General features: G+C 57.4%; 1 protein-coding gene across 2 annotated transcripts; it reads right to left on the bottom strand.

Moving 5' to 3' along the window:
- Positions 1 to 304: 304 nt before the first annotated feature.
- On the bottom strand, positions 305 to 23,796 carry CLASRP (CLK4 associating serine/arginine rich protein). 2 transcript variants are annotated; one of them, XM_027079806.1, is made up of 21 exons: positions 23,531 to 23,795; positions 22,612 to 22,739; positions 15,498 to 15,595; positions 14,825 to 14,926; positions 14,517 to 14,596; positions 12,287 to 12,371; positions 10,962 to 11,110; positions 10,063 to 10,159; positions 8,996 to 9,074; positions 8,838 to 8,911; positions 7,532 to 7,573; positions 6,404 to 6,619; positions 6,001 to 6,288; positions 4,322 to 4,585; positions 3,964 to 4,003; positions 3,605 to 3,665; positions 3,305 to 3,363; positions 3,165 to 3,211; positions 1,371 to 1,453; positions 738 to 762; positions 305 to 454 (listed from the first exon to the last, which is right to left on the bottom strand). In XM_027079806.1, exons 2-21 carry the CDS (start codon positions 22,708 to 22,710, stop codon positions 412 to 414), a joined length of 2,031 nt encoding a protein of 676 aa, XP_026935607.1. In that variant the 5' UTR covers positions 22,711 to 22,739; positions 23,531 to 23,795; the 3' UTR covers positions 305 to 411. The 2 variants fall into 2 exon arrangements, 1 of the variants encoding a protein (XP_026935607.1); XR_003427420.1 differs by lacking the exons at positions 305 to 454; positions 738 to 762 and having other exon boundaries at positions 1,383 to 1,453; positions 3,960 to 4,003; positions 23,531 to 23,796.

The following is a 23,796-nucleotide window of genomic DNA, read 5'->3' as shown; positions in this document are numbered from 1 at the left end:
GGGTGTGGGTGAGGCCAGGGCAGGGGCCGAGGCAAGAGCTGGGAGAGGCCTGGACCTGTCACCACAGGCCCCTGGGCAGATTCCTGGCCCATCGTTCCCACCGCGTCGCACCCCTGCCCTCACTGAGAGTGGCAGGAGTTCTGATTACCAAGGAGCCTCCGGTCCAATGCCCAGACGTGGGTGGGACCTCCACCTGGGCCACAGCTGAACCCACCAAGCTCCTTCCTCAGCTGGCCTTGGCTGGCGGGCACTGGGGTTTGGGAGCCCTGCACCAACCACACGGACGACACGGAGGCCAGGTGAAGAGAATTAAATAATGTGTGATTTTATTCCATTAGAGATAAAACCAGCAGCATCACAGCTTGAGCCCTCGCCCCACCCCCTCATCCCTCTGCCCCGCCACGCTTCTGCCTAATGTCGGTAATGGGGGCTTCGGGATCTGGACCTTGAGCGCCTGGAGAGAGAGAGGGGAGAGAGAGGCCCCGTGAGGGCTGGGCAGCAAGCAGGGAGCCCTGCTGTGTAGGCACGTGCACACATACACTGACATGCTTGGGACCACTGGGGCTTCAGTGATGGGGAATTCAGCTGCAGAGAGGGATGTTCCCGAGGGGTGAGGCCAGGCCCTATGACTGGAGGGGATTGGAGGGGGCTGCGTCGGGATGGAGCAATCAGGGCTGGGACCTCGTGCCAAAGGGCAACTGTGATTTCCCAGGGAGCTGGGCCAGCCTGCTTATTACCTTCGGGAAGAGCTGTATTCTCGACCTGGAAAGAAAGGATGGGTGAAAACAAAGTAAGTGCCCAGGACCAGGAGTGGGCTCCAGGGCTGGGCTTCCAGTGTCTCCAGCTAAGGCAGCGCCGGCGCTTCCGGCGTGTCCGCTGCTGGACGCTACCTGTGCCCCTTGGCCCACACCCACGCGCTAAGAATGAGCTTTTCTTCCAATTCCTGTAAGTCCCTTGTGACTAAAGCAATCACCGTGTGTTGTGTGTGTGACTTAAAAGTTTTAATTTATAGAAGGCTGATGTGGAAAAAAATGTACCATGGTTTTTTTGTTTTTGTTTTTTGGGTTTTTTTTTGTGGTATGCGGGCCTCTCACTGTTGTAGTCTCTCCCGTTGCGGACCACAGGCTCCGGACGCGCAGGCTCAGCGGCCATGGCTCACGGGCCCAGCCGCTCCGCGGCATGTGGGATCCTCCCGGACCGGGGCACGAACCCGTGTCCCCTGCATCGGCAGGCGGACTCTCAACCACTGCGCCACCAGGGAAGCCCTACCATGTTTTTTTTGTAACCCAGTTTGACATCTCTTCTTTTTTTTTAATGCCACAGAGCCTCCAGCCCGGCTCTCCAGACCAAGCGACCACGCGGACACTCACTGTAACGGGGGGAGGGCGAGCGGCTCTGCCGGCTGTACTGGCGTTCCCATTCTTCTCTCTCCTTCTCGCGGCGTTCCCGTTCCCTGCACGGGGAAGGGGAGGCAAACCAGGGGAAGGGGTGGGCATTCGGCTGGCGATAACACTGAACTGAACTCGATGGCTGGCTGGGTCCCTGTCAGGGCAGGTGCTGCCGACAACCTAGTCCAGGTGGAAGAATAAGCCAAGGGGGCATGTCCTGCTCCTCTCCTCACTTGGAAATGAGGGCACTGAACTCGGAGAGGGGATACTTACTGGCTGGCAGAGCCAGCATCTGAATCCCAGTCTGCCTGGCGATGAAAGGCTTGCTGAAGGGCTGGAGAGTTCGATAATTTCCTGTCACACTCAGGGCACAGCCTCAGAACAAAGGGACTTACATGCTAAGTGCTTAACTGGTCTTTGTCAGAAGGACCAGGATTTGCAACCCCAAGGGCTACATTTACTGGGTGCCTTCGTGCCTGGCTCTGATCTCACGGAATCCTCTCCACCAGCCTAAGAGCTGGGACAACTATTCCATCCGCATTCGGTAGATAAGCAAACTTAGGCTTATCTATAGGCCGAAGGCTCAGACAGGAGGAAGGCGCACAGCTGGTGGGTAGCAGAGGCAGGATCAGAACCCAGGTCCGACTGACTACAACGCTGAGTCCCTAGGCACTCTGCTCCTCCACCCCCGATGGGAGCACATGGCAGCCCTGGAAGCCCAGCACATGATGTGCCTGTAATAAACAACTAACAGCAGCAGCTCCAACCATCAAGCCTCCCCACGTGCCAGGAACCACACACCAGGTGCCTTAACGGGAGAACCCCATGAAGGTGGCTGCCTTATCACATCTATCTCATACAGTGAGTCCTGGCGTAGAGAGCTTAAAGTGCTTGTCCAAGGACCCACAGCAAGCGCAGGGTAGAACCAGAAACAACAGGTGACCCGACCCTGCGACTGACCAACTCTCCTCTTTGCTAACACCAAGCGCTACGGCCTCCAGTTCTGCCCATGGGTACTGGGTGGGCTGAGGCTTTACGGACACTAATCCCTGAGTTACCCTGTGCAGTTGGCACCAAGGTCTGTTCAGACTCTGGGCCAGTGCCCACCCCAGGGCCACACAGTCAGAGAGGCGGAGCTGGGAATGAACCCTGAGTCTGCCTGACCCAGGCTCTGAGCCACTCAGCTCTGCAGGGGAAGAGTCAAGGTGAGAACTGGAGCAGAATGGGAGAGGGGAGAGGCCCTGGCTCCCAGCGCGGGGCTGGCTTGCATTCAGCCGTTCCGTTCGGCAAACGTTTATCGAACACCAGTGTTCTAGGGGCAAAGCACACAGCAGGAACCCAGCAGCCACACCCGACTTCTTAATGGGGACACGAACAAGAATGAGTGAAGGACACAGACAGTGCACACTGGGATGCCAGGTGCAGATTAGTGCTATGAAGAAAAGCAGAGTGGGGCTGGAGGATGTCGTGTTTTGGGGTGCTACTCCACAAAGGATGGTCAGGAAGGACCCCTGAGTTCAGCAAGGGAGGGAAGTGGGTGGGTATCTTGGGAACAGCAGGAAAGGTAACCCAAGCTGGAGGGTGGCGGAGCTGGGAGGAGGTCACAGTGGCCGAAGTAAGCTGGGGATGGGAAGGAGACTGGGGGACAACATGAAGGCCAGGCGAGGGCTTTGATTATTTTCATCCACCCAGAGGGATCGGCCAGGGCTCTGGATCGGAGCAGGTGGTGGGGAACACAGGGCAACCCAGAGGCAGGTGGGAGGGAAGGAGTCTTACTTCATACGGATCTTGCGGGCCATGGCTCGAAGCTCGTCTTCCCGCTCCTACGGCAGAGATGGCAGGATGGCAGGATGGCAGCGAGGGCGGGGCCGGGCCGGCACCCTGTGTGAGCCCTATGCCCTCACCCCAACCCGTACCTGGCGCTCATGCTCCTGCTGGATCATCTTCTCCTGAGCCGCCTTCTTATCCGCCTTGACTGTGGGGAGGGAGAGACACAGTGATGAGGGGTGCCCTCAAGCCCCGCCCCCAAGATGTGGAAGCTGAGCTCAGAGAGGCCAACCAGACTGCCAAGGCCCTAAACGTGGTGGCCGTGGGGCAGGTGCACACCCACTCCTCCCCAAAGGGCCTCCTATCTGGCAAAGGGCAGGGCCTCCCCACGGCCAGGCCAGAAGGAGGAGGGGCAGGGGAGCCCTGGAGGGGCAGGTGGCGGGACATACACTGCCTGTTCAGTGCCTTCTGCATCCTCAGCTTCAGCTTCTCCTGTGGCGTCAGCTTGGGCTGGGGAGGGGGAGAAGAGGCAGGAGACCGGGTGGGTGTCCCGGAGCTTCCACAACCCACCTCATCCAAGAGCCTGGGACTTGCGGGGGCATGTGTGGAGGACGGGCAGGCTGTGGAGACTGGCCACGAGGGTCTGGGAGCCCCAGTGGACAGTTGAGGAGGGAAGGGAGGCACAGATCTCAATCCCCGGGGCTGGATCTCCCGGCCCACCCGGGCCCCCCTGCAGGCCCACCGGGCCCAGCTCTCGGGCACTGCTGCTGGCGGGAATTACACGGGCGAGTTCCAAATTCTTACTGACTTTGGCAGCTCCTGTCTCTTTACCAGCGGCAGGTTCGGTCCTGGGAGGAAAGAAAACCAGCTGCCACCTTCGACCTCACGCGCCCTCAGCACTGCCCTCAGAGCAGACAGCCAAGGTCATGGGCCCTTAACACCCCCCAGGGAGAAACCAGGTCCCTCCCGGACCCTGCAGGACAGGGCCATGTCCCCCTCTGACCCCCGACCCAAGGCAAGGGCGTGACTCCTCAGAGCCCCTAAGGGCAGAGCTGTGGCCCCCTCAGACCTCTCAAGACAGGACCAAGTTCCTTCAAAAAGAGCACAGTGGAGTCACCTCCTCACCCGAGCTCACAATCCCCTTCCCCCAGCCCTGCCCCACTCACTTTTTCAGCTTCTCGCCCACAGCGGGGGACGCTGCCGGCCTGCCCAGCTTCTCCCTTGGGGGCGACGGCGAGTGACTGCGACTGCGGCTGCGGCTGCGGCTGTGGCTCTGGCTGGGGCTGCGGCTCTGGCTGGGGCTGCGGCTGCGAGTCAGGCTGCGACTTCGGGACGGGCTGAGGGACCAGCTGCTGCGGCTGCGGCTACTGCTGTGGTGCCGGGGCCCCCGGCCGCCCCGCCTGTACCGGTCCCCTGAGCGGGAGCGGCTCCTGGGGGTGCGGTGAGGCAGGAGAGAGGCCGTGAGGCTCCAGGGACCCCAGGTGCGCAATGCCCCACCCAGGCACTGAATCTACGAGCCTCCTCCGAGGCCCTGGGGTCCTTGTGTCTCCACTCCTCTCCCGCTACTTTCCTCAGAAATCCTCCCTGGCCTCCCTCAGTCTCTAAACAGAGACCGCCCTCTAGATACACCGGCCCTAAGACGGCTCTTCAATTCTCACTAGACACCCATTCACCCACTTCTCTGAGAGGTGACTTCTGGGGGGGCAGAACTTGGCTGGCGGCCCCCCCTTGTATGCTCACGGCCTCCTCACCTTGCCAGGTCCAGGGTCTCGCCACTAGTGGGGATGACCCCCCCGCCCCCGTGCAAGACTGCAGCACAGACCCACAGGATCCAGTCTGGGGACGTGCAAGCCCCACCCTCTCTCTGCTCAGGACCCTCAGGCTGGCCTCAGAGATGTGACCAGGGTCCCCCTCCGACCCCAGTCTTTCTCCTGACACTGCCCTGTGTCAGGCTCCAGGGAACGACCCAGAAGCCAAACCAACGCCACACACTGATTCTGGTGGGACTGTCCTGGGTTTTTACAAAATTCAAATTTGTTGGCAATATTGAGAAAACAAGAGCTGTCCTTTAAAAATCCAACCCAACTTCTCTTGAAAAACCAGAAGACTGAGCAACACCACGCCTGCCACTGAGTGGCCAACGAGCCCAGCAGATGGGACGTATGCTCCCGGTTCACCGGGGCCCACGCGGCCCCTCTATTTTACCTGCTAGACCTTGTAGGTAGCTGACGTTGAGATCCACACAACAATAACACGGGTAATGATGCTGATGACAATAAAAGCACTCACCGAGTGCCAGGCCCTGTACTGAACACTTACATAGAATTCACTTGTCACAACTTCATGACCCAATAAAGGGGACACCGTGACTGTATCTCTTTTTACAGATGCAGAAACAGGCCCCGAGAGTTCACTAGCAGGGCCAGAATCCATACCCAGCCAGGGTCTCCGCAGTCCATGCTCTCATCCACCAGGCCCCCTCCGGGAATAGGACCGGAGGGATGCTCCCGTCCCTAGGTCACTTTCCTCCTGCCCCATGTGCAGCGCTTGTCTCACGCCCCGCCTTCTCTCAAAGGGCTGCCTTGACTCTCCGGCCCCTGCCCACGGAGTGCCCCAGTCCTAAGGGTCGCCAGCTGCAAACACCTGGGGACTTCCCGTGACAAGCACAGCTCAGTCTCCCTCCCCACTGCATCCCTGAGAAGGGAGGCTGTGCTCCAGCCCCGGCACCACACCTGGAGTGAGCACATTCCCCCCTGCACCAATCCCAGGTCTCCCCTCCCAGAGCCTGGTCTCGCTGAAATGGGGCCCACGCCCAGCCCAGTCCCCACAACCCAGCCCCACGCACCTGCTTCTGCGCCGGGGCCCGTAACCGCCACGCCGGGCAGGCGAACGGGAGTAGCGGTGTCCGTCTCGAGAGCCCCCACCTGAGTGCCGCCGGCCACGGCTGCGGGATCTCGAGTAGCGCCGAGAGCGGGAGCGGGAGCGTGACCAGGACCGGGAGCGGGAGCGTGCGTGGCGGCCAGAGCGGTAGGAGCCCCCGCCGCGGCGGGAGCGGGAGCTGGAGCTGGAACGGGAGCGGGAACTGGAGGTCCTCGAGGCGGAAGAGGAGGAGGAGGTGGTGGAGGAGCGGCGGCTGCAGGTGGGGCACGGAGGGCGGGTCAGCGCCGGCCCGGGCCGTGGCCCACCGCCGTCCCGAGTCCCCCCCACGGCGGCCGGGGTGTAGGGCAGGCAGCGTGAGCGTTACCGACCGGGCGCTGGCATTACGTCCCGGTGCGGGGCCGCCTGGCTGGGGGGGCGCGGGAGGCTTCCCTGTGGCGGCCCCTGACGCAGCTGCTGCAGCTGCGGCTGCGGCTGCCTCCTCATCGCTGCCCCCAAAACTGGTGATGAACGTGATCTTCTCCTCTCGGCCTGGGGTCGGGGAGCGGGAGCGGGAGCGGGATTCGGAGCTGGATTCCGAGGGCGACCTACAGAGCAGGAAGCAGGGGGCTCGAACGCCAGGCTCCTGGAGCCTGCCCACTGGCTAACAGAAGCCACCACAGAGCAACAGAAATCAGAACAGCAGAGCCCCGAGCAACGGCAGCCACCGGCGCAACGAGCAGAGCCAATGGGCAGAAAGACACCAGCTGTGCAAGGATCGGATTCCTGACCACGGAAACCTTCTCAGAACAACCAGGAAAAGGAGGAACAGCAAACTGTACTATTAAAAAGGGATGAGCACATCTGTAATGTAACAGGAAAAGATTTCCTCAACATAGATGTCAGGTCAGGTGGAAAGCAAGTTCTAAAGCATTAACTGTGATTTAATTCCATTTTTGTGAAAAAAAAGTATACCTTATCCCTAATGGCGCCCACGGATTGAGCACTTACTGTGCCAGACTTTTCATCAAAAGGTGCACCTGCCTCATCTCACCTATCCTCCCAGGAGCCCCGAGGGGGCCCTCCCACACCATTCTGCAAAGGGAACTGGGGTCAGACCAAGGTCTGTCACCCTCAAAGCCTCTGTCCCAACCACTCCCACAACCAGGAGACACACGCGTATGCAACCAGGCTCTTCTGTGCCTGTTATCTCTCACTGCTTATTTCCGGGAGTTCAGATTAAAGGGACTTGACTTCTAAGTCCTGCCTTCCTGCCACGTCTGGTCATTTTCCACACAAGACTACGTTACAGCTAAATGAGAACAAATTTTTAAGGTTCACGTTTAAAGGAAAAAGAAATCAGGAAAGCAGGCTAACACTCTAGGAAACAAAAAATGATTCAGACTCCCAGAACACATTCTCCAGTCTGTGATCTCAGGGCAGCCTACAGGGTGGGCCCCCTGGCCCTCCTCACCACCCCTGCCCTCCATGAGGAGAACTGCTGGGCCTTGCGAACTCACCGCTTATAGGGGTCATAGGTGGGGCTGTCTCGGCGGGCGTAGCTATGAAGAGAAGAACGGGATGGGACAGGTGGGGGGGTTTGGGATTAGTGTGCACAGAAGTAAGGCCAACCCCCAACCTGGGCGCCCAAGGCCACACGCTGGGCACAGTGATGAGGGGGCTGCTGGCCAGGTTACGGGCCCTGATCCCTCCTCCTACTCACCTCACATCTGTCCGAAGCCTGAACCTCAGCCCTGACCCACAATGTGCCAGACCCACCCTGACCCTGAGCAACAAGGACTTCAGCAGCCTCCGACCTGGCTGGCCTCCGGACCCTAGACTAGAAGCGACACTCCTCCCACTCCAAGTCCCTGGCTCTACTGGGTCCTGGCTTCCTACTGATGATGATGTTGAAACTAGAAGAGCTAACACGTCTTAGAGGCACACTATGCGCCAGGCACCAGGTGCTTTACTCAGTGAACTCAATCGCTCTTCCTAACAACTCTCTGACGTGGGTACTGTGATTCTTCACACTTCACAGCTGAGGAAACAGGCCCAGAGAGGTGAAGTCACTTGCCCAGGGCCACACAGCTCATAAACGAAAAGAGCCAGGATTCCAACCCAGGCCATGTGGCCCTAAGTCCAAGCTTTTATGCACTACACTGACCTGCATCTCTACAACTCTTTAAGGAATATTTTCCAGACCGCACATCAAACCCTGAACCCACAACAGGTCCCTTAAGCTTCACAGCAACCCTCAATGACTCCCATTAAACACACGAGATGTGTCAAAGAGCATGGGTTTGCCTGGAGCCCCAGGCTGGGCTTTCCACATCAGACTGCCGCATCCAAACCTGCCCGAGACCTCGCTGTGGGCACTGGCATAGCCCCTCTCCTGGGAGGTGATGGTGCCCCTTTTCCAAAAAGGAAACTGCAGCTCAAGAGAGAAAGTCACCTGCCCAAACTCTGACCGTGAGGAAGCGGCCAAGCAGCAGAACCAGGTCAGAGTCCGGGGCCAGGCCCGTGCCCCTTGACTCTGCTCTCAACCCTTCCAGCCACCCCATGCCACCTCGCCACTGGCTCTCAGGGAGCACGGCAAGCGTCCCGAGTCCAGCAGGGTGAGGGGAATGGCTGGCAGGGCAGGTGTCCACACGCCCCTCACAGCCACGCCTACTCCAAACTTTCCCTACTCACTGCCCTACTAGGAGGGAATTGCCTGCAAGTGGCGAGCTTGCCCCCAAGGTCTTCCTGAGCCCCGGCTCCTCCCCCAGAGCCCTGAAAGACTGGTGCTGGCAGGGTGGGGGCATGGGGCAGAACCCGTCCTACCTGGGTGGGCTGATCTTGCGGCCCCTTAGCCGCTTCTCCCGGAACTCCCTCCGCTGGCGCCGGGAGCGACGGCCCTGGAGCAGGGTGGGTACGAGGCTGGTGAGGGTGTGCCGTCCATGAGGCACACACCTGCCCTACCACCCCGGCCCAGCCCTCACCGAGTACATGGCCTTCTCCTCCTCAAGGGCCTTGGCATGTTTGATGGCCTCTGCCTCCTCCTTGTCTTTCCGGAGCATCCTACAGAGGGGCACGAGGGGCACGATGGAGGAGGGGCCAGGCCACAGGCAGTGTCACTGCAGGAAGTGAGAAACCCCAAGCCATCCTGGGGGTCTCGCATTCATTTTGCACTATTATTGAGCACCCACTGCATGCCAGGTGCTATTTCAGGTATTAGGGATTACTGAAAACAAACAAAAATCCCCACCCCCTTGGGCTACCATTCTGGGGAGAAGAGACACAATGACCAAGGTCACATAACATGGTATGTTAGACGGTGAAAGCCTCGATGGGAAAGTAAATCTCAGAAGAGGGAAGGAAGTCCAGGGAACTGGTAGAGGCTGCTGCAGCCTTCAACAGGGAGGTTGGGGAAGCCACCCAGAGAGAAGTGACAGCTGATGAGAAACCCGGGACAGTGAGCGGAGCAGGTGCCGACAGAGCCAACGGCACACTGAGCGGCCCCGAGGTCAGGTGGGGCCTCAGGCACCGAAGGGGTAAAGAGGCCATGGAGGCCGGCAGGGGTGCAGTATGTGGGCAGAAGACCAGACAGGTGAGACTCTGCGGCCGTGGTGAGGAGGCTGGCTGCGCCTGAGGGAGGTGGGAGTCATGGAGGCTTCTGGGCAGAGGACGCTGTGTTCAGACTCCAGCTCAATACCCTGTCAGATGGGACCGGTCTATGTGACCCACACAGGTATGGCACAGGGCAGAGGCTCAACCAGCAACTGCGAGTGAATGATCCGGGGAGCGAAGCCTCTCCACTGGAGGGCGCTGTCCACCAGGCCCAGGAACCCGGGAGTTTCCAGGAGTCCGGTGGCCTCAGGTCACACAGCTGGGGGCAGCCTCCGCTTCGACAAGGCTGAAGCCAGTCACAAGTACCCACCCCACGAGCTCAGGAGCCTCTGTGTGTGATGCCCTGGCGCAGGGCCAGGCACACAACTGCTCGGGAAGAGGGGTAACAACATATGCCAGGTCCACAGGACGTGGAGAGGCGTCAGCCCGCCGGCCTCACCTGACGAAGTCGCCATCGGCCATGCCATAGGTCGTGGCCTGTTTGTTGAGATCTGCCACCTGCTCCTGGTTCAGTTCGTCCACGTCCACCTCCACGTCTACACCAAAAGAAAGGCTGTCAGGGACCAAAGCCGAGCGAGAAGGGGAGAAGGGGCAGTGCCCCGGGAGTTGGGGGCGGGGGTGCCCACCAGACCGCAGGCCTCTGCAGGGAGGGAACGAGTCAGCTCATCTTGGCATCCCCAGGCTGGCGCAGGGCTTGGCCAGAGGCAAGCACAACAAACGGTGGGTGGGGGCCGGGAGGGGTGTGTGATGTGGAGGAAGTAAACGGGGGAGTGAACGGGGGACGGACAGAGGGCGGCTGAAGATCTAGGTGGGCGGGAGGCAGGGGGTTCGGGTCACAGGCATTCAGAAGCCAGATGCTGGATGACTCAGTGGAAGGGGGACGGACACTTCACATATGTCTGAGTAAGTCTGAATAAACAGTGGGTGGGCTGAGTGAGAAAGGGTGAGAGGTGGAGGGAAGACAGGCATTTAGGTGGAGGTGGGTGGCAGCATGGGGGATGAGGCTCTATAACTGGAGGAACACTTGTTTTCCAGAAGAGAGAGAAAGAGAAGGGGAGGGAGAGACAGAGAGGCTGACACAAGCAAGGAGGACAGACTCAGAACCTAGGTGGGGACAATATCATAGAAGCAGAATCCTAGAAACGAGGAAGGAGAGAGACATAGAAAGGGAGGCTGGACCAGGAGGACACGAGTGAGAAGGGAGGACAGCAGCGCCCTGGAGCAGGGGCGGGACAGGCGGGGCTCCTAAGCACGGGGGCACCCCACAGAGGGGGCGGGACGAGACACGAAAACAACGCCCAGGGACTGTGGGGGGGGAGGGCAGAGAGGGGACCCCACCGATGTCGGGGATGACCTCATCTTCGTCCGAGTTGCTCTCCTCCTCGGCCGGTGACTCCTCCTCCTCCGGCTTCTCTGCCACCTTCTCCACCTCAGCCACCGTGCTGTCCTCATAGGTGTAGCCAATGGAAGCCTTCTTCTCCGCCAGCCTGGGACAGGGGAGCCATGAGCCAGGGAGGTGCGGGGCGGGGGCGCAGACTATGGGCAGGATGCAGCCCAGGCCAAGCCTCGAGGGCCCGCACACCGCACGCTGCCCTCCCAAGTTCCAGGGCAGCTCGGCACCCTTGCCTGCAGACCCTCACTCACGCTCGCCCTCAGCCTAGAACCCTCTGTGGCCACCTCCCACCGGCTCTTCCCTCCTCCTCCAGCTCCAATGCACCATCCTCCAGAAAGTCCTCCCTCAGGCGGGGTCCAGCCCCATCGTCAGATCCCCAGCCCCACTGCTACTGGATCTGTCTCCCCCGGCCCCAGCCTGTGAGTCCTGCAAGGGCAGGCCCGCGTTATCCCGGGTAACAGCACGGCCCAGCTTGGTCCAGAGCGGCGTAGGGGCCTAGTGCACGCCTGCTGCTGAATTTAGTCAACACTCCCTGACGCTGTCCCGGTGCCGGCCTCGTCCTGAACGGGGGGGGGGGGGGGGGGGGGGGTGTCAGGGATAAGGATGAGAGTCATCAGGAAGCTCCCGCCACACCGTGAGAACTCTTCAGAGGGAGGGAAGCAGCAAGCACTAGGATCGCAGTGGGGGAGCTGCGCAGCAGCAGGTGGTAAGGAGGCAGGGCTCCAGGACCGCTGGGGAACAAGTGGAGCAGCGGCTGTCCTGGCGAAGGGGGGCCATTCCTCAAGGGACACAGCCTGGAGAGGTCCCTCTCCAGAGCGACATCAGCCGCTGCTGACCACAAGCTTACTTCACGGCAGCAGAGGACAAACACTTCACAAGCTCCGTCTCCTGCAGCCCTGGAAAGTCCAGGCAGGGGGCACTGCCGCCAGCCCCCTCACAGGGGAGCCCGCCAAGGCTCGGAGGGAAGTCCTCACTGGCAGGTTTCAAACCCAGGCCTGTCCAGCCCGGGGCCTGCTCTAACTCCCTGCCCTAACTCACCTCCTACCATCCCATGCGTTGCAAACGCAGTGTAGAGGTTTGTCAGCAGACCCTTCCTGTCCAGCTGCTGCTTCCTCCTCTAAACATTGATCAATCGAGCGCCTACCCTGTGCCAACCACCAGCCCCAGCTCTGGGGAGCCCAAGGTGGACAGGATGGACGAGGCTGTGCCCTGTGGGGCTCACAGTCTGCCTGCCTCCCTCAAGCCCACGGTGCCCCAGACCCCGGCTCACTTCTTCTTCTCATCCTCACTGGGTCTCTGGAGGCCTCCGTACAACTCGTCAATGTAGATCTGGTACAGGCACTGCTCCTCTGAGACTGGGGCAAGGCAAGAGGCACGTGGGTCAGGGGATGCTGGGGACACTGGGAATTCAGGGGGGACACAAGAACGGAGGGGGTAGGAGGACAGGTGTGACCCAAGCACAGCCAGGGTCAGAGTCACGGATTCCCAGATAATCACACCGTGTGTGTTGAGGACACAGCACCTGCAGGAGGGCCCTGGTGACACCACTGACTCGCCATGCAACCCTGATCAAGGAAATGAGCCACTCTGTGCCTCAGTTTCCTTTTCTGTAAAATGGGATCACTGGCAGAACGAGCGCGTTGTATTTTGGCGCTGCTACTGTTACCACTGTTAGGAAGGTCTTCAGCTGGACCCTTCAGAACGACAAAGCTATCCTGAGCACTGGACGTCAGTCACCTGGACCCCACGGGCCACTCCACTCTGTGCCTCTGTGGGCCAGTTTAAATTAAGCGCGGTTAATCTGGGCTCTCGTTCATCCACAACACGCAACTCAAGGAGCTCAGCAATGTACTGGAGCCTCTCCGGGTCTTCCTGCAGTGAGACATGCCTGAATCCCAGTGGGACCCTGGCCTTGCCTCGGTGGGCCTCAGCTCTTCTATCTGTAAAGCGAGGTGCGTGGGCCGGGCGGGCCCAGGCGGGCCACGGTACAGCCCTCCCCGCAGCCTCCGTGGTTCTGCTGGTAGGTCCACAAAGCCCCGCTGACCTGCCTCACGTGAGCTCCAGCCAGCCAGCCCTCCCTGTCCCCCAAGGCCACCCCGCCCCCTTCCCCCACAGGGCTGTCCTCCTGGCCCGGAGTCCAGCGGCCTCTCCTCACTGGGGAAATCTTGCCCACCCTTCCCTGAGCCAGCCTTGGCCAAGCACCTCAGAACAGCACACATCTGTCGTGACGGCGCCTTAGCTGTGACTACCACCTGCTTTCGTGATTACATGGCTCCCCCACTAGACCCCTGCTCCCAGAAGAGTGCCCGACGCACCACAGGTGCTCAGGAACTGCGGGAATGAATGAACGAATACAGAGTCAGAACTGAGGGAAACCCTGGCTCCATCACCAAGAATCTATGTAGCCTGGGGGGAAGGCAAAAACAACAACGGCATCAATGATGACGCATTCCCCCTGATTCTAAGGCCTCAGTGATTGCCGAAATTTGACAATCTCTGATTTTAGAGATGCTAAAACACCTATTTTAGAAACAAATACGGGGACAGTGAACCCACTGGGAGGGCTGACTGCCAGGCGCGGTGCAGGGCCTTATGCACTCCTCACCGAGCCCTCACAACCACCCCAAGGGACAGAATCCACCTTTATCACCCTTCCCCAGGAGGAGACCGACACTGGCCAGGCTAAGGGACAAGTGTGTGGCCCTTAATTTCACAGGGAGATCCTGGGAGTGTGTGTGGGGGTATCTCAAAGTCCTTCTCAGGAGGCGAGCTGAAGTTCAGAGCTGTCCAGCAGGAGGCAGCAGTGGTTAAGGGCAGGGTGAGAACCCCAACTCCTTGGACATGGTGTCCCCCCCAACCACTGAGCCTCGATATCCTCATCTGTAAAATGGGGGCATCATCCCTACCTTGCTGGGAGGTTATGCAGATGTACTGAGGTAACAGAGACAAAAAACTCTAAGTTTGTCAGGGTCTGAACCACCACAAGCCCAGAGAGGGGAAAAGTCTCTAAACCTATTTTCTCATTTGTGAAATGTTAACGGTGATGGCTTGGGAAAAGAACACTGGACATATATGAACGCTTGGCAAACTGCCAAACTGTCTAAATATTCATTTAAAACAAGGAGAAATTTCCTTTCCAGAGCTAACATTCTGACCCATGCAGGCGGGGGAAATACACAGAGGAAAATAATGTATTCTTGCTATTTTCACCAATTTTTTAGGAAAAAACGCCACAGAGTTAGAGGGCATGGGATGTGGTAGGACCATCTAGTTCACCAGACATCTCCTGTACCAATTCCAGAGACAGAGGGCCCCAAGAGAGAAAGGGATGTGAACAGAGCGGGTCCATGACAGAGCTGGGACCAAAACCCAAGGCCCCTTAGTAGAAAGGCCTGGGATAACTTTTCTTGCCAACCTTGTCGAGGTCTTCCAGTCTCCAGGGACACCCTCCGCCCCTCCCGCCAAAAAACCCCACTCCCCTGCCGCCCCAGGTCACTTACTGCCAGCAAAGTCGTTCTGTACCAGGCCTCGGTAGCGCTCGTAGTTACATTTCCGCTCGTCCGACTCCTGTTCTGGGGAGCTTTGGGGGAGGCCAAGGTCTTGAGACCACAGGGAGAGGGCAGACCCCCATCCCAAGCCAGCAGGAAGGGGGATGAGGGGCCTGGCTCAGTCTGACGGGCGGGGGGGCCTCCCCACGTGCACACCTCCTTCCTTCCCAGGATGGTGACAGGCAGGCCAGGGCTCAGGAAAGAAGAGGTGCTGCTGGGTAGGACTCCCTGCCTGGCAACCCCTGGGGGAGGCAGCTTACATGGTGGTGAGCAGAGGTGGGGTGTAGTCAGGGATGTGGTCCAGGTGGGCACGGACATCGAAGCGGTCAATCATGTTGTTGGTGTCCCCCTGCCAGGGCATCCTGAAGTGGGGAGCAGGGGAGCAAGGAGCGTAGGGTCCCCATTGCCCAGGACACAAAGTACCTGCTCCCTGCCACCTCACGCTTGGGAGTCTGGCCCCCAAGCCCTCTGATCCCCATGCCAGCCCCACCCTCACCCCCCACCACGCAGTCCCTTATGCCACCAACCCCCCCACCAAATCTACATTCAGGCTCCTGACAAGAATAGGGCCCTGGGGAAACTGGGGCCCTGTTTTTCAGAACCAAGCAAGAGTGGAGAACTCGAACCACGTCCTAGGAGCCACCTTTATAAGCCCAGTCACCCCAAAACACCCCCTCTGGCAACCTACTCTCTGCTGCATCTGGGCCTCTGGCCCCGGCCCCACTCATTCTCCTCTAAGTCCTCCTCCAACCACTACACCACGGGGCCTTTATCCCAACCGCTGCCGTACAGCCTTAGCTAGTGACCTTCACCTTCCCATGCAGGCCAAAGCTTCCCTCTCTCAGACTCCGAAGGTCTGTGTCCTACCCCAGGTCCCTTTGGCCCTCCAACCCTCAGTCACAGACACTACCCTACCCCCAGACCCAGTCTTACATGTTAACGGGGCTCTCGGCGGCCAGGGCAACTGCAGAATCCAGGTGCACCTTGCAAGCTCGACCATGCACCTGCAGGAACTGGGCTGGGTCCTTCTTCTGCAGGGAAGGACAAGATGGAGGTCACCACCCAACGGAGCCCCAAACCCTGCCACTCCCACACAACCAAGTTAGCAGCAGGCTCACCTCTGACGCCAAGAGGCCCTACTTCAGAGGTAAAAGAACCTACACAAGGCTGGCAGCACTAACGGGGGCCACCTAACCCCTGGAGACAGGGGAAGGGTTTCCTCTCGAGGTGGTAGCAAGAGGCTCTGAGCTCTGGCCCCACCTTCTACACAGCCAGTACCAAGACCCACCTCCCTAAAATACTTCCCCCAACTCTTCACCCCACCCCCACCCCAAGGCCACTCATTCAGAGGCAGGTGTGAGCACTTTGGCCAGGACCAGCCTCTAAGACACCAGGACTGCATAAGCTCATGAAAGGACAATCAATGTCACTATTCACCAGAGACACAGCAATCAGAACTACAAGACACCACCTCACACTAAGATGGCTAAAGTTGAAAGGACAGATGATAGCAAGTAATATTGACAAGAGTATGCAGAAACAAGGTTCTTCAAAAGGTTAGACAAAGAACTGCCGTATGACACCAGGCAATTCCACTCCTAGGTATATACCTGAAAAAACTAAAAACAGAGACTCAAATACTTGTACACAAAAGTTCACAGCAGCACTATGCACAATAGCCAAACCCTGGAAACAATCCAAATGTCCATCAACGCAAGACAGATAAACAAAACATGGCATATCCAGACAATGCAATATTGTTTGGAAGTAAAAAGGAATGGAGTACTGATCTACACTACCACACGGATGAGCCCTGAAAACATTACACTAAGCGAAACAAGTCAGTCACAAAAGGCCACACATTGTATGATTCCATTTATGTGAAATGTGCACAACAGGCGAATCCAGAGACAGAACGTAGACTGGTGGCTGCCCAGAGCTGCGGGGCGCGGGGAACCGACCGCTAATGGGTATGGGGCTTCTTTTGGGGCTTATGAAAATTTTCTAAAATTACATTGTGGAAATGCTTGCACAACCCTGTGAATATACTGAAAACCACTGAATTGTACAGTATGTGAATTATATCTCAATAAAGCTGTTTTAAAGAACAAAGGTACCTAGATGGAGAATGGCCCCTGAGTCGCTCCCACCACCTGATGTTACACCTTACACTCATCGCCTCAGGCCTGAGGCCTCCTGTGGGGAGTCACGATTCCAAGTCACCAGAACTGCGTCAGGAAAGGATAAAATCTAGCCGCAGCAGCTCCCACCACTGAGCTTCCCGAGAGCCGGGCCCTGGCGAGCTGCAGCCCCTGCCACGTCAGAGGAACCCACAGGAGCCACGAGCCGGGCTGCTGGTGCTCCCCACTAAACCCTGGCCAAGCTCCCAGCACCACCGCCCCAGAGCCCAACCACTTCCCATCCCGCCTCCCCCCTCCCCCGCAGCACTGCCACCTTCCCCAACCACTCTGCGGCCTCCTGGCCTCCTCCCCGCTCCCTGCTACCACCCTTGCCCTCTGCAGCCCATTTTCCGCGAGGCAGCCTGAGGGGTTCTGCTAAAACCTATTAGGCCACGTCCGCCTGCTCAGAGCCTCGCCGCTCCGCTCCAACTTGGCCCTCTCTGACTTCTCTCCCCCGCCTCTGCTCCAGGCGCCTGGCCTCCAGACCACAGCACACATTCCCCATCTCCTTCTAGCCGCCTTCCTTGTCAGCTCTGCCTAACAGCTCCCCCGCAACCCGCCTGACTCTAGCTCCTTAACCGCACCGTCTGCTTCGGAGCACCGCCCCTCACGGGTCACCTGTCTCCCACACTAGACCGCAGCTTCCACGACGCAGGACCTGTCTTGCTCACTGTTGTATCCCCAGCGCCTAGAGCAGGGACCGGCCCACGGCAGGCGCTCAGGAACACTGACGGAAGGAAAGAGAACAAACCCTCACCGACAGACGAGGAGGCAGAGCCCCTGCAGGAGAAAACCGTCAGCATCAAGCTCCCAAGCGCCTGCACTTCCCGCTCTGCCTCCACCTCCCGCCCCAACCGCCAGGCGAGCAGGAGCTGAGAAGGACGCTCCCCAGTGACCACAGCTGCTACGGGGCTACCACCTGTCCTGCACTCACTAGGCGCCAGGCCGCTCTCCCTCTCCTCTCACATGTGAAGACGCTGAGGGTGGGGTACACCCGAGCCCACGGAGTCCAGCGGGGTGGCGCTGCTGGAATCCAACTCCTCATCCCGCACCTCCCCTGCCTCCCTCAGTCCCTCACCTTGGGCCACACAGCGCCCTCGGCCCGTGACCGCCCCAGCCAGGTCTAAGGCCAAGAGCCCCTCGTGTTCTGAGGCTGCGCCAGGCCAAATGCCCAGCTCCCACAGCCAAGACTCACGTGGGACACTGTGTGCAGGATGGACTTCGGCCTGTAGCGTGAAGCCACCGGCAGTGCCAGCACCACAACAAGGAAAATAGCATTGGGCGGGGAGTAAAAACCTGGGTCCATGGACTGGCTCTGTTGGGAGCATCTGGAAAAGTCAAGGAACCGTACTCAAAGCCAGGAGTTGGGGACTTTCCTGGTGGTCCAGTGGTTGGGATTCCATGCTCCCAATGCAGGGGGCCCAGGTTTGATCCCTGGTCGGGGAACTAGATCCTGCATGCATGCCACAACTAAGATCCCGTGTGCCCCAACTAAAGAGCCGGTGCAGCCAAATAAATAAATATTAAAATAATAATAATAAAAATAAAAGCCAGGCGCTGAACTAAGTGCCTTATGTACATCTCAAACGTCTCAGTCTTGGGAGAAAGGTGCTACTCTTACCCCCATGTCCCATGAGGAAACTGGAGCTCAGAGTGGGGAGGCTCACTTGCTCCTGATCACACCAGCCATAAACAAAACTAGGATCTGAGCCTAAATGGTCCTGACTCCAAAATCCACTCTTTTTTTTTTTAAGTGAAAGGTACAATAGCGTTAATTATATGCACCTTGCTCTGCACCGGATCTCTAGAACTTTTCCAGCTTACAAAACCGAAACTCTATACCCAATGAACAACTACTCCCCTTTTCCCCTCCCGCAGCTCCTGGCAACAACCATTTTCTGTTTCTAAGGTTCTGTTCTGTTTCTACTGCTTCTAAGACCTCATACACATGGAATTTTGCAGTGTTTGTCTTTTTGTGACTGGCTCATTTCACTAGACATAATGTCCTCAAGGTGCCTCCACGCAGTAGCATGTGACAAGATTTCCTTTCTTTCTGAGGCTGAATAATATTCCACTGTATGTATGGACCACTTTTCTTTACCCATTCATCAGCTGATGGACATTTAGGTTGTTTCTACATCTTGGCTATGGTGAATCATACTCCAACGAACAGGTACAAATATTTCTTCAAGACCCAAAATCTATTCTTAACCAACGGATCATTACATCTCCAGGATCAGAGGGGGTCACAGGAGTTCATGGAGTCAACTGTTAAGCAGGCACCGACTCCAGGTGCAGGCGTTGTGCTAGGGCCATGGCACTGACTGAGACAGCCAGCCTGGCCCTCAGGGCTCACAGTCCAGTGTGGGGGACAGACCCATCCCCCACAGTGACGACCTAGAGTGGGCAGTGCTGGGATAGGGGAGCCAGGTGATGCGTCATTTAGCCTGGGCCCTCCTGGGTAAGGAGATGCCGGAGCTGAGATGTTTTATTTCCCACTTTCACATCAACAGGGAATTGTTTCTTTATCCAAACCGCTGATCAGAAGAAAGCTGACAAGGACAGGAGAAATGACAGAACTAGGGTCAGCTAGGGAGAGAGAGCAGGCACCGTGGACAGATGAGCAGAGAAACCGGCTGCCTAGACACACCTGCCCGGCCCATCACAGCTGACCTCAGCTTCCTCAGTGCTCGCCTCAGCTGCCTCCCTAGGCCCAAGAGCAAGATGAGAGACCCGTGTGACAGCCCCATCCCCTCCTCAAAGCAGCTATCATCCACAGCTTGGTGGCCGTGATCTGAATGCTCATCACGTTCTCGTACGGGGACAATGGTTGCTTGTACAGGCCTGCACCACAAAGCACCCCACAGACACTGTTGTATTCTTGAAGCTCTTCCCTGTCACCCTGTCATCACCACTGTCCCAAGGGGGAAAACAAAGCTCAGGGAGCTCCCCAGCTACAAGAACAAGAGCACGGAGTCCCAGGCCTTCTAAGTGGCCCAATTCCAGCCTTTTTTCCTCCACACCATCCATCAACCTGGATGCTAGTCCAGCTCTACTTGGTAATAACAACAACCTCAGAACCAACAAGAGCCGGCATTTACTGAGCAAGTTACCCTGGGCAGGCCTGCCCTCAGTGGTCTCTGTGCCCAATCTCACTACACTCCAACAGCCCGGGAGAGAGGTGTCCTTGTCCCCACCATTTGTGGCAGACCATGAGTTGGCAACCAACATCCATTGCCCCTTCCTCGATAGTAATAAGACTCCTAACTGGCACTAGGCCACCCAGGATACAGTCTACGCCTCTTAACCTTCCTGACAGCTGTTTGTGACCATGGGGTTACTTGCCGGCCAGGGGGATATGAGTGGACATACCATGTGCAAACATCTAGAGACTTTCTTAACTGGCATGAGCCCCCTGGCCTCTTTTCCCTCCCTTCTTCTTCCCCGCTGGATGTAATGAACACATGATGGCTAGAGCTTGAGCAGCCCTCTTAGACCTTAAGACAACACTGGGAAGAGAAGCCATGCATGGCTGAACAACAAAACGGTCCCTGAGCAGAAATGGCCGCCTCTGCGCTTTTATGTGAAAAGGAAATAAACTTCTATCTTGTCTAAGCCATTGATGCTTTAGGTCTCCGTTATTCACAGCCAAACGTGATTTTATAGGATACATCATTTCACATGCAGAAGAGGAAACCAGGCTCAGGGATACAGTCACTTGCCCGGGCCACATGGTATGTAAGTGGAATAGCTGGAATTGGAACCCAGAGCCCTGTGACTCCAAACTCTTAAGGACCTGGTATGGTTTGGTATTTTGCCTCCCGGCCGTGTCACCTTGAACAAGCTGCTGCACCTTTCTGAACTTCTATTTCTGCAGTAGAAAGCCCAGGTGAAGAGCTAAGAGAGGTCCAGGGTCAGAGAGTCTGGGTTAGAATGCCAGCTCTGCCCTCTTGCTATATGATCTAGGCCATGACTCTCTGAGCCTCAGTTTGCTCATCTGTGAAATGGAATCAATAAAAAGCAAACCACCTCCCAGGCTGGGCGTGACAATTTGGTGAAGTGGAGACGCATCAAGTGCTCAGCACAGTGGATAACACATAAATGCTCAACAGAATTAGCCATTGTTATCAGCATCACCTTTAACACAGGGATCAATACCAATCTCTCAGGCCTGCTGAAAGGACTAGAAAGAATGTGCCAAAGTAGCAGGCACAGGGCCTGGCACACCACGAACCCTTAACAAATGGCAGCTATTCACTCCTGAGCACTGACTGTGTTCTTGGTCCACTGCTGGGGCCTCACCAATAAGCAACATAGACCCAACCCCTGCCCTTGTGGTCATGTTATAGTTATTCTGACACCACTGGAGAGGGGCTCTCTCTACAGCCCAGTGGTTCCCTCCCGGGTGACAGAAGGCAACTGAGGCGCTCTCAAAGATTCCTCTCCTAGGGTAACAGCAGCCTCTGTCTCATGGGTGACTGTGGGGATTCAAAGAAATCACGCATCTAAAGCTCTTTTCAGAGCCTGGTGCCTGAGAAGGACCAATTAAAATGGTAACTGCTATGCTTTATTCATCTGTTCTTTTAAACCACGTTGGGCTCAAGCTTGGAATGCAAACATGACCCAAATACACCTAGTCCCCAATGCTACAGAGCTGGATATGTGTGCTAAATTCCGCAAAGGGGAATGACAGGGAGCTATGACGGCTGAGTATGGAGGATGAGGAAAGACTTCCCTGAGGACTGAGATCTGACAGATGAGCAGCAGTTAATCGAGTAATAGGAAAAGCTCATGCAAAGGCCCTGTGGCTGGAGAGGGCTATATAATTTGGGGAGGTAAAATGGTAACTCTTTATACATCTTTTTTTTGTTAGAAAAAGTAGCCTAGATATTGAGGACGCCAGATGGCGTGAGCAAAGGAACAAGGCAGAAAGCAGAGTGACAAGAGTCTGGAGGGGGTGGTAAAAGGCAGAACATGTAGGGTCTTAAACGCTGGGTTGAGGAGCCCGGCACTAGGGAGTCACAGAGAAGTTCTGAGCAAGGGAGGGACAGGGTCAGCTTTGTGCTTTAGAAAGACCTCTCTGGCCCCTCCACCCTGGAGGGTGGATTAGAGGCGGCAGGACTGGAGGCCAGGAGACAAGGGAGGAGGCTGAGGCAGTGATGCGATGGTAAATGAAAACGTCTATAACAAATACCATCTAACAGGAGAACTGAACTGGCAAATGCCAGTTCATAACTGAACTGAAATGGCAAATGCCATTTCAAGCTGGGGTCTCAAGAGCAAGTAACAGTTAAATAGGTGAGAGGACGCATTACAGGTTCAATCCCTGTGGTGGCAGAGACAGAAAAAAGGCCAATGGAGCTACCTAAGGATGAAGCTGAGAGGCCAGACCACAAGGGCCTTTTAGATCACAAGATGCAGTGCACTCTTCTCTCCAAAAGCAACTGAAGCATCAAACAGGGGAGGGAAATGGTCAGACTTGACTCAGTGAATGATGACGGCACTCCTTTGGGGTGCCAAATTCAACCTCAAGAATGCTGAGCTCTTCTGGGCACTGTGAATACAGCAATAAGCAGGATAGACACCATTCGGAGGTGGCCAATCTTATGTCTGGACTGCTCTGAGTGTTACAAAGACTTTCCTCCTTCCTACTGACCCCAGCTCTGTACTGAGTCCACACCAAACAGTGCAGTATACTACAATAAACAGAATGCCTCAAGTTTTTACCAATGATTATGCTCAAAAAATGGACATTCTCTGGAGGAAACTGGGCTCTAACATTAGCGCACTTCCAAGCCCAAATCGTACCAGGAGGACCGGGCCCCACCCTCCAGCAGAGCTCCCAGCCCAGATTAAAGGTTACTCACGATCTTTTCATAGTACTCCCGCCGCCGCTCTGCCCTCTTTTTGTAGTCGACCATCATACCTCGAAGCTTCCGCTCATGCTTCCGAGCCTCGTGCCACATCGTGGTGAGGCCAAGCCTGGGGCCTCAACCTGAGGGATAAGGAGACGGGTGTCAGACGGGCTTTAAAAACCATATAGACAGACTCTATGTCATCTAACAAGTTGGTGACAGAGTTGATCCTGAAGAGCAGCTTCAGGGAGGGGAAGTGAGGCTATGGAACCCTGCTCCAGATGCTCAGGTGTATCCCAGGCAACTCTGATCCAGTACCCTGGGCATTCTGAAACCGCCCCCTCGGGTGATTCTGGAGTGAGCATCCCTGGGAAAGGGGTATCCTGTGTTCGAGGAGCCAGAATCAAGGATGAAAGGTTCGGGAATGGAAGGAGCGAGTGTTGGAAGCAAGGTCTGGAAACAGACCTGGAGCAGCTGGGGCTGGAGCTCAAGGGAGGGGAAAGAGCTGAAAGGGCTCCCACCAGGGGGCATCTGTGGGTGTGCCTATGGGTAGCAGGGGTCCGGAGATGAAGGCAAGTGGACGAAGAGGAGAAAGATTTTATGGGAACAGAGTAGTGGCTTGGCGGTAGGGGTCGAGGGCAGGTGAAGGGCGTGGACGGAAGACGTCGACCCTTGGGGGAGGAGGGGGAGCATGGGAGAGTGCTGTTAAGGAGAGACCAGAGCGCGGCTTAAGTCTAAAGACGGAATCTAAATTGGGGGCGGGAGGGTAGGGTAGAGACTGAGGGAAGCGGAACGGGCAGACAGGACGGGGTGGGTTGAGCTTCGGGGCGAGGCTGGAGGACAGAGGCAGAGCCCGAAGGTTTGGACAGGGCCGAACACCGGGTCTGGGCCTGAGGGTTCGGGTTAAGTTTTTTTGACAAGAGGAAGGGACCTGTGGCAAGCGGCGGGGTCCGACGCGGCGAGTTCGGCCCGACGGCGGGGGCAGGGCGCGGCCTCAGGCCCGGCAGGCCGAGGGGGTGCGGAGCGGTCGGCCCTCGAGGCCGGGGCCGAGCGAAGGCTCACAACAGACCGGGGAGAGGTCGCGGCAAGGACGAAGCTGGGCTGACGACCGCCCGAAGCCAGGAGGTCACGGCCAGCAGCCTGCACTCGGCAGCTCGCCGCCGCCTCCCACTGCTGCGCTCGCGCGCGGCCCGCACC

This window comes from Aethalodelphis obliquidens, unplaced genomic scaffold, assembly GCF_003676395.1.
Source record: "Aethalodelphis obliquidens isolate GAN/ISIS:26980383/991018 unplaced genomic scaffold, ASM367639v1 scaffold43, whole genome shotgun sequence".
Taxonomy (NCBI): Eukaryota; Metazoa; Chordata; class Mammalia; order Artiodactyla; family Delphinidae; genus Aethalodelphis; species Aethalodelphis obliquidens.
The sequence above is the reverse complement of the archived record's forward strand: the minus strand, read 5'-3'. Positions and strand labels throughout refer to the sequence as shown.

Bases quoted from the DNA above. Each gene is read 5' to 3' on its own strand.
- CLASRP (XM_027079806.1), bottom strand. From the start codon at position 22,710: ATGTGGCACGAGGCTCGGAAGCATGAGCGGAAGCTTCGAGGTATGATG. The intron at 4,004-4,321 runs GTGAGTGGGGCA...CTTTCCTCCCAG, and splicing joins GTGGGCGAGAAGCTGAAAAA to GACCGAACCTGCCGCTGGTA. The intron at 3,364-3,604 runs GTATGTCCCGCC...CCCTCCCCACAG, and splicing joins GAAGGCACTGAACAGGCAGT to TCAAGGCGGATAAGAAGGCG.